Below are 17103 nucleotides of genomic sequence, written 5' to 3'. Positions count from 1 at the left end.
GGGGGGTTCTAGGTAGGGCTGGGGGCGGGTTAGGTAGGGGAAGGGAGGGGAAGGTGCAGGGGGGGGGCGGAAGGAAAGTTCCCTCTGAGGCCACTCCGATTTCGGAGCGGCCTCGGAGGGAACGGAGGCAGGCTGCGCGGCTCGGCGCGCGCAAGTTGCACAATTGTGCACCCCCCCTCGCGCGCCGACCCTGGATTTTATAACATGCGCGCGGCCGGGTCGCGCAAACAAATCTGCGCCCGTGCGCAGGTTTTAAAATCTGCCCCTCTATGTATGCTGAAAACAGGTCCCCTGCCAAGTGTCCCTTTGAAATGAAAGGGTTGGCCACACTGCAGGTCCATGACTTTGCACCTACTTTGCAGGAAGGGGCAAAAGCTACACCTTTAACCTCTCCCCTCCCCTGGACCCACCCCTTTTCCCCAGGATCCACCCCTTTTTATTGTGGAGAGGGAGGGCAGTTTTCAGTAGGGCTTTTGTCATGGGAACACAGCTGCTTACCAGTATAAAAAGCTTTGAAATTAGCCCTGTGCTTCAGGAATAACCCTATGCAGCCACCTCGCTGGAATTTCTGGAAATTCTCTTCATTTGGAAAGAATAGTACACATGTGAAAGATCTTTCTTCTGTAATTGAAGTTTATTTTGAATAATGACTATCCAAAGCACACAAAAAATACTCCTCTATAGCGTTTTGTCTTCAAAGCAACTTACCGCTGAGAGGGTGAGGCACGGTGTAAAGCTTCTTCTTACTTGGAGTGGATAGAGGCTTGGCAAAAGGAAGATTCCTCTGCTTTTTGTGTGAAAGAAGTGGATTCTCATTCGCTTGAGCCTTTCTTAGCTGGGTCATCAGTTCAAGTTTCTGCATGCGTTTCTGGGACTGAGAGATGAAGGCAGGCCTAAATAATTCTAAAGCTTCCTAAGTGAAATGGAAACAATTAGATTTAATTTTGCAGTATAGTATTGAAAGCAATCTTTTAAAGCCAATACCGAAGTTCATTTTCAATTCGGTTTAGAAATAGATCGATATGCTGATCACAACTCAAATGCTCAGTGCATAAGGGACCTTGAGAATCAATTGTTTCTACTTCCTTCCTACACGGCTATTTTAAGTTTTAAATACAGGCCCCTTTCTCTCAACTTCTGAATACAGTTTCTTTTCATTCTGCTCGCCATGTATACAATACCCAGATATTCCATGAGAAATAATGGTTCCCAAAACATTTCAAATGATGAACTGCTTAGGCCTAAAGACTGTTTGCTATAAAAATAAGAACTGGCATAACCTCCAGATTTATTCTTCAATAAAATACCCATATTGTCTTAACAATATCTTCTCACATTACTGCAATGTAATTTACAACTGTCTAGAGTGATAGGGTGGTTTTTTTTTTTCACATGTTTTCCAGGTCTGTTTAGTTCATATTCATTTTGGTTTCAGCAGTTTTACTTTTTTAAATCGAGAAAACTGTGACAAAGGGGTGGCATAAAAACTGGGTAAGTCAAGGAAAAAGCACTGGAGGAAAACTTCCTGCTGTCCTACAACCAGTCAGAAGTCATTCAGCCCTACTGTCAGGTTGTGCTGTGCATAGAGTTCTTCTCTGTGCAACTCACACAGCTGAAGCCGTATGCCAAGTGGAAGAAGAGAATCCTCTATGAAAAGACCATGACACATTTAAACCATTGAGAACATCCCATAAGGAAAAGAAAAGTTTGGCAGGGACATTTTGCTATTGTTGCTTGAGATGGCATTATTTGTCTGTATGATATTGTTAACCAGTCTTCACATGTCAAAATGTATTTTTTTTTATTGCAGTCATGATATCCTCTTATGAAATTCTTTCTTAAAAGTATTGCTTTAACCAATGCAGCCAATATTAAATAAATACTGATTTGATATCAAATTTTTGTATTACTCAAAATGTGCCTAAATAGATAGTATGGACAAATATCCTGTAAACTGTAAACTCCTCTAATCTCCCCTAAGTTCATTTATGTTCCTTTAAGCTCTGTCATGCTACTTTATGTTTCTCTGTTAATTGTTTACAATGTTATTTACAATGTTATTTGTTAAAATGTAAGCCGCCCCCGAGGTGACAGTTTTATTTCCTTGTACACCGGTGTGATATGTATATTATACAGGAACGTCGGTTTATAAAAACTAAAAATAAATAAATAAATAAATCTATGTTAAAGTTCACCCCAGCATACAAATCAGGTGATTTGAGTACAAAAAAGTAAAAATAGGATGTACAATATTGATCTTCTTTGTGTTTGGGTAATTGCCAGGTTCTTGTGGCCTGGTTTGGCCTCTGTTGGAAACAGGATGCTGGGCTTGATGGACCCTTGGTCTGACCCAGCATGGCAATTTCTTATGTTCTTAATATTACATGCCAACAGAAGTCTTTGAAAATTCTTTGTAAATTTTTATAAAACAAAACACATACATATGAAAGTCTAAATGCTTTTTCTAGTTACTAGCTGCTGCTCAGCACAAGGGCTGCAAACTGGTAGCACAGTTCAGAAAGGATCCGTTGCCGAATACTCCTCCAGCGTGTAGATGGTGTTGTGGGCTCCATGGACAATCTATTCCATCCTCTCAGGTCTGCGCCCCTTGCTTCCCCCTGGCAGCCATCTTTTTTCCTGTGTAAGACTTGTATTTATATTGAGGCATTTGAATTGCTCAGTTGCAAGAGCTTGGTCCTATATTCTAGTTCTCATTCTCTGCCTCCATTCCTGCTTTAAGAACATAAGAACATAAGAAAATGCCATACTGGGTCAGACCAAGGGTCCATCGAGCCCAGCATCCTGTTTCCAACAGTGGCCAATTCAGGCCATAAGAACCTGGCAAGTACCCAAAAACTAAGTCTATTCCATGTAACCATTGCTAATGGCAGTGGCTATTCTCTAAGTGAACTTAATAGCAGGTAATGGACTTCTCCTCCAAGAACTTATCCAATCCTTTTTTAAACACAGCTATACTAACTGCACGAACCACATTCTCTGGCAACAAATTCCAGAGTTTAATTGTGCGTTGAGTAAAAAAGAACTTTCTCCGATTAGTTTTAAATGTGCCCCATGCTAACTTCATGGAGTGCCCCCTAGTCTTTCTACTATCCGAAAGAGTAAATAACCGATTCACATCTACCCGTTCTAGACCTCTCATGATTTTAAACACCTCTATCATATCCCCCCTCAGTCGTGCTTTGAGACTTCTTCATCTTCAGATTCTTTATTCAGCACTCTTGCTTGTCCTTATTTCTGAGTGCCTGGATTTGTGATTTTTTCTTGCTCTTTTACCCTGCTTCAGGCCTCTCTCTCCTTGTTCCTGTCAGGGTCTCTCCCGCTTCTCATGCCTTGCCAGCCACCAGCTTCAGAAAGCTCAACCCGAAGGGAAGGTGGCTGGCATAGGCAGAAGTCCCTCTACCATTAGTGACTTGAATTTGATGCTCCTGGTACTAGGCTGCTTGTTTCTGGGATAACTCATGGACGACAACTGGCACATCAAGCTCAGGCCAATATGGACCACACTAAGCTGACCGAATGTTTGATAGCCCATGGTAAGTTCCTGGAGGAAATGCATGAACACTTGGGAGAGCTGAACCAATGCCTGATAAGCCTTCAGGAGCAAGTTAATATGCTAGCCCGAAGCCTTCCCTCTGGGGCCTCAGGCTCACCATTGCTGCAAGTGCCTCCTTCTGCTCCTATACCCCTTTCAGTTATGGACCATACACATAAGGAGCCCTCGGTGGAACCCCCCCAACCCCACCTTTTTCTGGAGTTCCCAAAGCCTGTCAGGGCTTTTTGAATCAGTGTTTATAGTCTTTACCGTGCAGGCTTCCCGTTTCCCTGACCACAAGTTAAATGTGGCATACATAATATCGCTAATGACTGGGGAGGCTTTGGCCTGGGTCTCCTCCCTCTGGGAAAAACAGGACCACTTGATCTCAGACTGTGATGCATTTGTCATGGCATTTAAACACATTTTTGAAGACCCAAACTGCACGGTTTTGGCAGAGATAGATTTAAATAATGAGACCCTTGTCACAGTCTTCTGGAATGGTTTAGCAGACCAGATCAAGGATAAGCTGATTTGCCAGGATCTACCTTCTGAGTTGGATTCCCTGATCCTCTTCTGTCTACATCTGGATGCCTGTATTTATGAGTAACAACCAATCATCTGCCACGAGTCCGACACCCCATGCAGTTTTGTGGGCCATCTGCATTCTACCATTTGGGAAGCCTTTGGAACCAGGCTGTATTCATACTAGATTCTTCCAAATGGAGAAAAATTGCAGGAGACAACTGGGGCTTTGTCTTTATTGTGCTGACTCTGGACACTTAGTCAGAAATTATCCAAGAAAATACAGAATTGGTCAACATTCATCATTGGTCTCACGGGAGCAGATTCCCTTGGACCTTGTTGAAGTGTCTCTCAATCATGTGATCCAGCACATCTTAGTCTCAGTATCCTTACATTGGCCTCAGTAACAATATCCTTGCCCTTATTGACTCTAGGACAGAGGGCAATTTCATAAATCTGGATAGGATTAGGTTGGATAGGAATTCCTATCCAACCTAATCCTGCACCATTCTCCATTTTTTGAATTGATGGTTGGCCCCTGAACCAAGGAGGGGTGCAATGGGTCAGGTGATCTGAATCTTCTAATGGGTATGTGGCACTCTGAATTACTTTCTTGTATGATTCTTCTGGGGTAACCCTGGCTTCAGTTATGTAACCCATTCATTGATGGCTATTCATGACAGATTGTTTCTTGGTCTCCTTCTTGCTTTTAATCTTGTGTTCTGGACCTGAGGTCTATAGCTTCTACTCTTGTGGCCTCTGAGGTAGAAATTCCCCCAGGTCTTCTGACTTAGTGCCATGAGTTTGCAAATGTTTTTAGCAAGAAGCAAGCAGAAATGTTCTCAAGGCACTGGGAGTATGATTACACCATTGACATGCTTTTTGGAACTATGCCCCTATCTGGCTGGACATACCCTTTGTCAGGCCCAAAAACCAAGGCATTGTCTGAATATATTCAAGAAAATCTGACTGATGCTTCATCTGACCATTAAAGTCCCCTGCTGGCACAGGATCATCTTCATTCCAAAGAAGGATGGCTCCCTTAGGCCCTGTATCTATAACTGTTGCCACAATAAGATCCCAGTAAAGGATTGTTATCCTCTGCTGCCAATTTCTGATAGACGCCAGGGTACCAGATTTTTACCAAGCTGGACTTGGGGGGGCCTACAACCTTATACGGATTCAACAGGGTGATGAGTGGAAGACTGCTTTCAATACCAAGGATGGGCACTATAAGTATAAAGTTATGGCCTTTGGACTGTGTAATGCTTCCTCTATATTCCAAGCCTTTGTCAATGATAATTTTTAGATCATCTCCCTCAGTATGTAGTGGTCTATCTTGATGAAATCTTGATTTTCTCACCAGATCTGCTACCCATAGGCAGCATGTAGCAGAGGTCTTTTCTTGTCTCTGCCAGCATCAGCTGGAGTTTATCATCACTGTCGGGCTCACCAGATGTAGAGTATGGAGGCAAGGAACACACTTGAGACAGCTTTCATCGCAGGCAGGAAGAGAAGGGAAAGGGCTGAGCCCTCACGAGGCTCTTCCTTTTATTGTACATTCATACAAAGGCAGATGATGTGTCATTACATGATTGATGTGGGAAATATGCGCTTGCCAGCAAGCCATTTCAACAGGGTTTAAACATTAACTTCCCTTCTCCCTGACCTTTGCCTGAATAAAAGCATCACTTGTGCTTAAGTCTCTGCCTAGGAAAGGATACCTGACATCATGTATTTCTCTGGCTTGTGCTTAGCCCTGAATTCCTGGGGGAGGGGCTGGGTGTTCCCTAGTCAGAGGCAGGACAAAGTCAGGAGGTATAGATTTCAGCAGACAATGAAATGATCCGTGCACACCCCCTGAGCCAAAGCCAATAGTGTAGGGACTCGTCTGTTGCTATGGGAAAGTAGCCAATCATGTAATGACACATCATCTGCCTTTGTATGAATGTACAATAAAAGGAAGAGCCTCGTGAGGGCTCAGCCCTTTCCCTTCTCTTCCTGCCTGCGATGAAAGCTGTCTCAAGTGTGTTCCTTGCCTCCATACTCTACAAAGATGCTCTAATGTTTTTTAGGCTTTGCTAACTATAATCAATGCTCTATTCAAAACTTCTCTAAAGTAGTGTCTCTACTTTCTGCTGCAACACTTATGAGCATTCACCAAAATAACTCATCAACCTCAATATATTCCCTGTAATCAGGATACTTATGAGCATGCCAAATAATTCTTGGAAGACTCAAGCTCAATGGGACTTTTAAGAGATGAAGCAACTCTTCACATCAGCTTCAATCCTACATCATCCTGACCTAGCCAAGCCTTTCATCTTAGACGTAGATGCCTCTGAGTTTGGTGTAGATACAATCTTGTCTCAAAGGCCTGATCTGGATTATCAGCTCTAATCATGTGATTACCTCTCCCAAAAGGTTTCTCCTGTGGGAAGCAACTATGATGTGGGAAACTGATAACGTATTGTCATTAAGTGGGCCTTGGAAGAGTGGAGACAGCTGTCAGAAGAAGCCAGCTTTCTGATTATAATCCTTAATGATCATAAATATTTAATGGACATCAAAGCTGCAAAATATTTGAATGCCCGGTAAGCCTGGTGGGCCATGTTTTTCGCCTGTATTCAGTCCATTATCTCCTGTCATCTGAGCTCAAAGAATATTAAGGCTAGTGAATTGTCACAACAGTTTTCTTCTTAGGAAATTCCTGAACCTTGTGATAAAGGCCCTATTATACCAGCCTTCAGGATCATTGCAAATAATGATTGGATGGAGAAAATTAACCTGGAATTGTCGGTTCCTATTTGGAGTAACTTGTTCAAGACACTTGCTGCCCAGATGTTTTCAAATAGGGGCATGATTCTAAACTCTCCGGACACCAAGAGATTAACAATACTTTTAAATTGATTTTCAGAGTGTTTTAGTGGCCCTCCCTGTGCAAGGACTTGTTGTGTCCATTGGAATCAGACGGCTTCGACCTCTGTGCCTCACCTTTCTTCCTTCTCTCTCCTCAAGCCTTGGGAGGATGGCTACTGCCGTGTCTTCATGCCGCTCTCTCCAGTGTCCCCAGAATGGCGACGGTGACAGTGTTTGCCATGATTCTCCTGAGGGCCTCCTAGGATACGCACGCGCAAGCCACCCACGTCTTCATCCACGTCATGGTGGGAACCTCGGGGGTGTCCCCTCCGAGTGACGTCACGACATCCGGGTATTTAGCCTGCCCTTCATTTGCTAACAAACCGAGTTAGCAAGGATTGGAATGCCTCCGGTCTAAGCTGCTCTGCTGCTTCCTTGCTGCCACAAGAAGCTCTCTCTCTGCCCTTCAGGGTAATTCAGCACTAACCTGGGTACCCGCTCCTCGGGGGCCTTTATACTCTCTTACAGGTACCTATCTGGGATATCAGGTACTCACTCCTCGAGGGCCTGCTCTTCCTACTCTGGTGCCTTACTGATCTATATTCTCCTACCATTGTTAACCCTCTCCCTGTTAAAAAAAAATAAAAAATGATAATATTGTAAAGCTTGTTGCTAAGTTATGTTACAATGTGAACCGAGGTGATGTTTTGCAAACGTGCCTCGGTATATAAAAAACCCTTAAATAAATAAATAAATAAATAAATAAAATCTACTTCTGTCTGTCAGGATCTTCATCAATACAGCTATCTACTTCAGTGAGTAACTAACATTGTCAGTCTGTCTCACCTTCAGCTTCAGCGCTTGGAGTCTACATCCGGGACTTTTCTCTACTACCCTGCACTGCCTACCATCTACTCGAGTGTGGGACTGGTCTCCTCTGCTGAGGACCCCTGGACTACTTATACTGGGATACCTCACTGCTGCCGCTTCCTGGGCAGTACCACCGAGCTGTATAATAAATACAAATCCTCTGTGTCTGCGTGTATAGAATCTAGCCTAGTACTGCGGTTCCTCACGGGGCTCCTCCCCATGGGAGTGGCCATCACCGCAGTACCCAAGAATCCACTCCAATACCTCAAAACCACAACAAGACTGTAGAACTTATGTTTTGGCCAGTCTACTATGTTGTAGAATCAAGATTCTTCATGCTAAACCATCAGGTGAATTGCATCTGCTCCCAATGTCTTCTATGACGTGGACGCCCTCTCTTCAGATTTCATCACGGACCTTCTGATTTCTGTGAACTATACTGTCATTTTAATGGTAGTGCACCATTTTCCTAAACGGCATACTTCATTTAAATCTCTACGCTGCCTTTGGCCTCTCAACTGGCCATTATCTTTATTAGGGAATTGGTCTAGTTACATGGAATCCTGACCAGTTTTGTGTCAGATTGAGATCCCCAATTCATTATCAGATTCTAGAGGGCCTTTTGTAAAATTATAGGTATCAATTTGCAATTTTAGGACCCTATTTATTAAGCATTTTTCCCATAGACACACAAAGGGAGAAAACCTTTAGAAAATAATCCCCTTAGTCAGGTACCATCCCCAGTCAAATGGCCTTACAGAAAGGAAAATTAAGACCTCAAGCAGTTCCTTAGATGTTTTGACACTGTTCATCAGAATGACAGAACCAGGTTGCTCCCTTGGGCTGAGTTTGCTCATAACAATCATGTTAGTGAATCCTCGCGGGTCTCTCCATTCTTCTCAGATTACGGCCGACACTCTGTTTGCTTACCTCTGCTGGTCCCGCTGCTGAAATTACTGCAGCCAATGACTTGGTGTAATACTTACAGAAAATCTGGACACGGTGTGCAATAATTTGGAGAAAACCATGGCCCAACAAATGAAATTCACTGACCAGCATTGTACATGTGAACCCCAGTTTCAGGTCGGCAATAAAGTTTGGCAGTCTACAAAGAATTTACTTGTGAAGCTCCTTTGTGCTAAGCATGGCCCTAAGTATCATTATTGAAAAAAATCAATTCAGTAATCATGCACCTTCAGCTTCCCAACACTCTTAAAATACTATCCTCATTTCATTTCTCTTTGTTAAAATCTGCTACATCAGAACCTTTCAATAGGCAAGGAATGCCTCTGCTACATGCTGCCTAATGGTGGCCAGTTCTGGTAGATGGACAACCTGAATTCAAGGTTGAGGAGATTCTGGAGTCTAGATTATCCTGTACTTGATCCACTGGGAGGGATATGGCCCCAAAGTTAATGAATCTGACCTCCATATACCTTGACTTTCGAAGAAATATCTTGATAAGCAATGCAAAGGGCTGTCCAGAAGTTTTCCCTAAAGGGGGGTACTGTAAGGATCCATTGCCAAGTGCTCCTCTGGCCTGCAGGTCATGCTGTGAGCTTCCTGGACTATCTGTCCATTCTCCCAGGTCTGTGCTCCTCAAGTCCCCCTGGCAGCCATCTTGTTTCCTGTATAAGACTTGTATTTCTACTGAGGCATTCACATCAGTGAGTTGCCAGAGCTTGGTCCTACCTTCCAGTCCTCATACTCTGACTCCATACCTGCATTCAGAAGACTTTTTTGTCTTCAGATTCTTCATTCAGCACTCCTGTTGTTTTACTTATAAGTTCCTGAATTCGTGGTTTGTTCTTGCTCTTTTCCCTGCTCCAGGTCTTTTGCTCCTTGTTCCTATTGGGGGCTATCCCCACTTCTCATGCCTCTCCAGCCACCGGCACTGGAGGGCTCAACCCAAAAGAAAGGTGGCTGGCCTAAGAGAAGTCCCTCTACCATCAGAAGGCCTGGATTCGATGCTCCTGGCCCTAGGCTGCTCTTTTCTGGGGAAAATCACGGACAATAACCATCACAAGTTCTTTGGCAAAGGGAGGATAATTTTATACCTTTGGGTAGGGGTAACTTTTACATGCAGACTTTACCTCACATTTTCAAAGTGAACTTGTGCATTTTGGCAGGCGTAAGTTGTGCATGTGAATATATGCACATACTTTTATGTTTTTTTAAAATAAAAATGTATGCATGGAAGTCTCAACTTTGCTTCTCCTGAGTGTACATAAAGGTATGAGTGAAACCATGTTATATACATATGGCCTCATTTACTAAGCATTTTTCCCATAGACACAGAATGGGAGAAAAGCCTTAGTAAATTAGACCCACAGTTACTTATACATGCACTGATCCCTGGACAATTTTATAACAGTTATCGATAGGCATACAACCATGTTTTATATGCATAATTGTCTTTGAAAATTCACTCATAATGCAGTAGAGCCCTGGAAGGCTGATAGAAACATAGAAACATAGAAATGACGGCAGAAGAAGACCAAATGGCCCATCCAGTCTGCCCAGCAAGCTATGCACTTTTTTTTTTCCCTCTTACTTGTTACGCTTGGCTCTTAGTACCTTTTAGTTTTATTTCCCTTCCACTCCACCATTAATGTAGAGAGCAGTGTTGGAACTGCATCTAATTGAATATGTAGCTTAGTTAGGAGTAGTAACCGCCTCAAAAAGCAAGCTACACCCATGCTTTTGTTTACTCGACTATGTAATTTAGTCCTTGTTGGTTGTTGTCTATATATATAGATACTCTTTTCTACATTGCCCCTGCCATTGAAGCAGAGAGCTATGCTGGCTATGCGTTGAAGGTGAAGTATCAGACTTTCTCCCCTGCCGTTGAAGCAGAGAGCTATGCTGGATATGCGTTGAAAGTGAAGTATCAGACTTTCTCCCCTGCTGTTGAAGCAGAGAGCTATGCTGGCTATGCGTTATATTATATTATATTGCTGGGGATCCTGGCACTAGACAGGGTTTGACTAAAGCAGTCAGGAGGATTAGTGATAGAGTGGGGAGGAAGGAAAGGAAGAGGCCAAGGATGGTTGCCCCTATTCCATTCCTCTAAAAAGGACAGCCCTGCCATAATGACTATCTTCACTCATGAGAATGGAAGTGGTATATTTCCTATCTATGCTGTCAAGACTGGTGTCTTCATGCAAAAGAACCCAAGCCCTTCAATACATCTTCCTTATTGATATAACTGTATTTTTTTTTTAATAAAACTACATTTGTACTGTTAGCAGGTATGTAAAGTCATGGTATGATGATCTCAGAAGTTGACTAGCAATCCAGATAAGCAAATCCAAAAGATGAAAAATTAAAATGAGCTTCCCAAAGTGCTCCAAATTCATCTATTAAGAAAATGCTTGGAATTTCTAGACAGCACAGACAGCATTTAATATTTTACCCTCAGAGTCAATGATCTTGGTGGAATGTGTTCAGACTTCCAGCTCCCTTCTGACTGAGTGAATGTTTCTTTTTCCTCAGGAATAACATGCAATGAGCATCCTGGTACTGTGCAAGCTGTCTCTTCTTTATCCTCTTCTTTACACTCTTTAGTTTCTCCAAATGAATCACACCAGTTGGATTCACCTAAGGAAGAGGATAAAAAGATCATCTGAATTTTGCAAGTGTCTATCACCAGCACACACGGTGTGGTGAATTTCTGAAATTATTACAATGCTACGGTATTATTTCTAACAAATTGCACATAGCCATATACATAGGAAACTCAAATAACTATAAAGGATGAGACCTCATATCATTCTGGGCTAGTGTTTGCCTCACTTATTTGTGGTTTATGTTTTTTGCTCCTAAAACACTTAGGGGTAGATTTTTAAAGGTGCATGCATGTGTCCATGTGCGCGCGTTTCCTGACGCACGTACATGAACGCGCCGATTTTATAACATGCGCACGCTGACGTACACATGTTATAAAATCCGGGGGCCGCATGCACATGCATGCCAGATTTTATAATTCCCGCGCGCATGTGCGAGTGGCACGCGCAAGGGGGGGAGACTTCTGCAATTTTCGCACGGCCTTCCCCAGTTCCCTCCCAGTCCACTCCTTAATTGGAGTGGACTGGGAGGGAACTTCCCTACCCCTCTACCTATCCTCCCTTCCCCTTCCCCTCTCCTCTCCACCCGCTATCTCTATCCTATCTACCCCCCGATTTTTTTGTTTTACCTTTTGCTCCTCATCAGGAGAATGAGCTGTACTGGTGGCCTTCAGCCACGCTCTTCCCTGCCCCCCAGATCACCCCTTTTCCTGGGCCCGGCCCTTAATCATGTACCAGGGTTTACGCGCATGGCCGGGCCCATTTGAAAATGGGCCCGGCGCGCATAAGACCCAGCCACGCACATAAAACCCGGGATTTACGCTCGCCGGGTTTTTAAAATCCACCCGTAAGAGTGATACATTGCCCTTTCAATTTGTAATCATACGTCTCTTAAATCTTTTTTTTTTTGTCCTTATTTTTTTAAGGTATGCATTTAAAAAGCTTTTCGATGTGAACCATAGACACTTATCTTAATTCATTGAATGATGAGTCGTGTAGAAATGCACTGCCCTGCCTGACACTAGGGGTGTGCATTCGTATTGAACATAAATGTAAAACGCTACTTTTTTTTTTTTTTTAACTTAAAAAAGTGATAAGACATAAACGATCGGATTTCCAACTTATTCAACATAGCTATGTTGAATAAGTTGGAAATCGCGATTGTTGATCCAAAATAAAAATTTAAACCCCTCACCTTCCTTAATCCCCCCCCAAAGACTTACCACAACTCCCTGGTGATCCAGCGAGGAGTGAGGACGCCATTTCTGAAAGCCTTTCCGAGGAGCACGTGACGTCGGCGCCACGTCGGAGTGACGCGGCGTCACGTGATTCCCCGCGGGTCACTTTTGGCCAGCTTGGGGGGGCCTCCTGACACCCCCAAGCTGGCCAAAAGTTCCTTTTGGGCCGAATGAGGATCCCGGAAGCGACCCCGCGGGGAATCACGTGACGTCGGCGCCACGTCACAGTGACGCGGCGTCACGTGATTCCCCGCGAGTTCCCTCCGGCACCCTCGTTCGGCCCAAAAGGAACTTTTGGCCAGCTTGGGGGTGTCAGGAGGCCCCCCCAAGCTGGCCAAAAGTTCCTTTTGGGCCGAACGAGCGTTCCGGCGCGAACCTGCGGGGAATCACGTGACGCCGCGTCACTCCGACGTGACGCCGACGTCACGTGCTCCTTGCAAAGTTGGTCAGAAATGGCATCCTGACCCCGCTGGACCACCAGGGAGTTGTGGTAAGTCTTGGGGGGGGGGGGATTAAGGAGGGTGAGGGGTTTAAATTTTTATTTGCACATATGGACATATACTCAACTCATTGAATTCTGTTTATGTCCATATTGACCGCAAATGGGACCCCCTTTGGACATATGGACATATGAACTTAAACTTTTGCTCTGCACATCCCTACCTGACACGATCTGTGTTTTGGAAGATGTCCTTCCTCAGGGGCTCAAACAGGAAGCAGTGTTGTTTTAACCAAGACACACATCATTATTGTACTTTCTTGCCATTTGAGCCCCTGAGGAAGGAAATCTTCTGAAAACAGGAGCTGAAATAAGTCACAAAACAAAGAAAATTACAAAAAAAGGTATGGTTTAGGGAGTGGGGAGAAGAGGGGAAAAGGGAGGGATCATGGGTAGGGGGGTAGGGAAGTTCCCTCCCAGTCCGCTTCTTAATTGGAGCGGACTGGGAGGGAACTGGGGAAGGCCGGAATGCGTTGCTGCGCGGAAATTGCTAAAATGACCCCTTTGCGCGCGCCGCCTGCACATATGCGAGCACATTATAAAATCTACCCCTTAGTGTTTTAGGAGCAAAAAACGTAAACCACAAATAAGTGAGTCAAATACTAGCCCAGAATGATATGAGGTCTCATCCTTTGTAGTTATTTGAGTTTCCTATGTATATGGCTTTGTGCAATTTGTTGGAACTATTTGCCATATTGTATTCAGTTCTTTAATTGATGGTATTATTTCTGGCATCTTCGGTGCTGAAGAGATCATGTCTAGCCATAAGTATGATCCTCTTCTAACCTGACTTGAGGAGGAACTTTTAAAATAAATGAAACCACATGAGTAAATAAATGATGCCAATTTTAAATTAAATCCAGTTTCTTTTTTTTTTTTCAAATGTCATTTATTTTTTCTTACTAGAAAGTGAGATCCTTATCTAGCACTCAACTTTCTATAAAATATTTAAAAAAAAGCACAATTTAAGATACATTGAATCAGTCTACTGAGGCCCATAATTATAGTCTGAAATGTGTTTTTCTCATCTATTAGCATACTCTAATTCTCTTTTGTGATTAATATTTTCTGCATAATCTAGGCCCAAAATAAAACTCACATCTGTAGACCAAAACATAAGAGGCTGTTTGCAAAACTGTTCAGAATTCTCTTTTTTTCTAACTCATAATTAATCGAGAGCAATTAACTCCAGATCAACCCCTTTTGTGCATAAGAACATTCCATTTAAAAAACTCTATTGAAACCAACTACTGTATTTCATGCCAGCTAATGTTACTGTGGGAATTAGAATTAAACATCTGGGAATAAATCCTATTACTGTCTCTTTTATTTGATTGGTTACTGTTAATTGTGTCTGCAGTTTTCTCTCTATGATATCAGGCTTCATCTTTTAGCAGTGTCTATTCTGGGCATTATTCTTTGGCAAATCTGTTGACCAAGAGCTATAGAATGTAACATAATCAACCTGTCTTTCTGATTTTGCCCATTTATTTTAAATGTTTTATTGCTGGGTATTTCTATATCACTTATTACCATCTGATGTTTATGCAGGTTTCATGTGCCAGAATAATTTCAGTTTTAAATTAAGCTTAGAGTAGATCAGGTGTGGGCAACGTTGTTTTTGTTTTTCACACAGGGCCACATTCTTGCAGGTACTAGGGAATGGAGGAAGGCTCCCCCTCGGAGTTCTGGCAGGGAAGTCGGGGTTCCTCTGGAGTTCTGAGGGGAGACCCTTCTCCCCCCAGGGAAGGCAAGAGCCTGACCCCCTTTCTTTCTTTCAAATTATATTTATAGAGCTTCCTTTTAATAGCTTCTAGTCCCAGGATCTTGTGAACAGTTGATCTTACTTTTTCATTTTACAGCGACCTGGTTCCCAGGTTCACCATCTATAAGATGGCGGTGAACCTGGAAGATGGGCCACGATGATAAAACCAAAAATAAGATCAGCTCACTGGGCAAGGAGGAACAGAAACACAATGTGAAAAGAAGCACCTAGCAGCAGCTGCAACAAATGCGGCTGCTGAGGGCTGTAGAAAAGGTGCCTATGAGCCATAGTTTGTCCACCTCTGCTTTAGAATATAGTAGGAGTGTGCATTTGTTTGAAACAAATGGGTAAAATGCAATGTTTCATTCGTGGATCCCCAAAATGAATGGAAGGTACACATTAATTAAACACAAATTTTAGTTTCATTCATTCATTTATGTTTCCCATTCAAGTCAATAGCCAATTTAAAAGTGCTGCAGTGAAACTAGTAAGTATAGCAACCAAGAAATTCCTGAGTGAGGTAGTAGCCAGGACAGAGCCATGGTGGGAGAAGAGAGCCAGAAGACAGAATGGAGGCGCAATCAAGGTGAAGCTGCCTTGCTCCAGACAATACACCTTAGGGGTCTTGTTACCACAAAGCTTTAAGAACATAAGAATATGCCATACTGGGTCAGACTAAGGGTCCATCAAGCTCAGCATCCTGTCTCCAACAGTAGCCAATCCAGGCCACAAGAACCTGGCAAGTTCCCAAAAACTAAGTCTATCCCATGTTACTGCTGTGAGTAATAGCAGTGGCTATTTTCTAAGTCAACTTAATTAATAGCAGGTAATGGACTTCTCCTCCAAGAACTTATCCATTCCTTTTTTAAACCCAGCTACACTAACTGCACTAACCACATCCCCTGGCAACAAATTCTAGAGTTTAATTATGCGTTCAGTGAAAAAGAACTTTCTCCAATTAGTTTTAATTGTGCCACATGCTAACTTCATGGAGTGCCCCTAATCCTTCTATTATCCGAAAGAGTAAATAACCAATTCACATTTACCCATTCTAGACCTCTCATGATTTTAAACACCTCTATCACATCCCCCCTCAGCCGTCTAATCTCCAAGCTGAAAAGTCCTAACCTCTTTAGTCTTTCCTCATAGGGGAGCTGTTCCATCCCCTTTATCATTTTGGTCGCCCTTCTCTGTACCTTCTCCATCGCAACTATATCTTTTTTGAGTTGCGGCGACCAGAATTGTACACAGAATTCAAGGGGCGGTCTCACCATGGAGCGATACAGAGGTATTATGACATTTTCCGTTTTATTAACATTCCCTTTCTAATAATTCCCAACATTCTGTTTGCTTTTTTGACTGCCGCAGCACACTGAACCGACAATTTCAATGTGGTAACCACTATGTCGCCTAGATCTCTTTCTTGAGTGGTAGCCCCTAATATGGAACCTAACATTGTGTAACTATAGCACGGGTTATTTTTCCCAATATGCATCACCTTGCACTTATCCACATTAAATTTCATCTGCCATTTGGATGCCCAATTTTCCAGTCTCACAAGGTCTTCCTGCAATTTATCACAATCTGCTTGTGATTTAACTACTCTGAATAATTTTGTATCATCTGCAAATTTGATTACCTCACTCGTCATATTTCTTTCCAGATCATTTATAAATATATTGAAAAGTACGGGTCCCAATACAGATGCGTGAGGCACTTCACTTCCACTCCCTTCCACTGAGAAAATTGTCCATTTAATTCTACTCTCTGTTTCCTGTCTGTTAGCCAGTTTGTAATCCACGAAAGGACATTGCCACCTATCCCATGTCTTTACTGCTGTATTTCAGACTCTACCCATTAGGGGCCTTGATTCTGCTGTGTCTTGCTGCTATACTCCTTTTACTAAACTCGGGAATCTTGCTGCCACTCTGCCTAGTTGCCATGCTACAGGCACTACATTTGGAGGTCTTGCTGCCACTATGCCTTGCATCCATATCCCTGTTGTACCATCCTGGGGATCTTGTGCCACTCTTCCTTGCCGCCCTGCTCCTGATACTAAAGCTTAGACATCATGCTGCCAGTCTGCTTCGCTGCCCAACTCTTGACACTACATCTTAATGGTCTTGCAATCACCCTGCCTCACTTTCTCCATGCCTTTGATGCTAGACCTTGGGAATCCGGTTTATTTTCTGCCTTGCTGCTATATTACTCATGCTACACCTGTGTAT

At 43.1% G+C, this 17103-nt stretch overlaps 1 protein-coding gene across 1 annotated transcript in view; it reads right to left on the bottom strand.

Moving 5' to 3' along the window:
- The window catches only part of C7H10orf90 (chromosome 7 C10orf90 homolog), a 289452-nt gene that overhangs the window by 58360 nt on the left and 213989 nt on the right, over positions 1-17103 (bottom strand). The window contains exons 5-6 of the mRNA XM_029610728.1: positions 11223-11407; positions 709-913 (exon numbers count right to left, since the gene is read on the bottom strand). Of these exons, the coding sequence (XP_029466588.1) occupies positions 709-913; positions 11223-11407 (390 nt within the window). The remainder of the gene's footprint in view (positions 1-708; positions 914-11222; positions 11408-17103) is intronic.

Source organism: Rhinatrema bivittatum, chromosome 7 (genome assembly GCF_901001135.1).
Source record: "Rhinatrema bivittatum chromosome 7, aRhiBiv1.1, whole genome shotgun sequence".
NCBI classification, from domain to species: domain Eukaryota; kingdom Metazoa; phylum Chordata; class Amphibia; order Gymnophiona; family Rhinatrematidae; genus Rhinatrema; species Rhinatrema bivittatum.
This window is presented reverse-complemented; position numbering and strand designations above follow the sequence as displayed.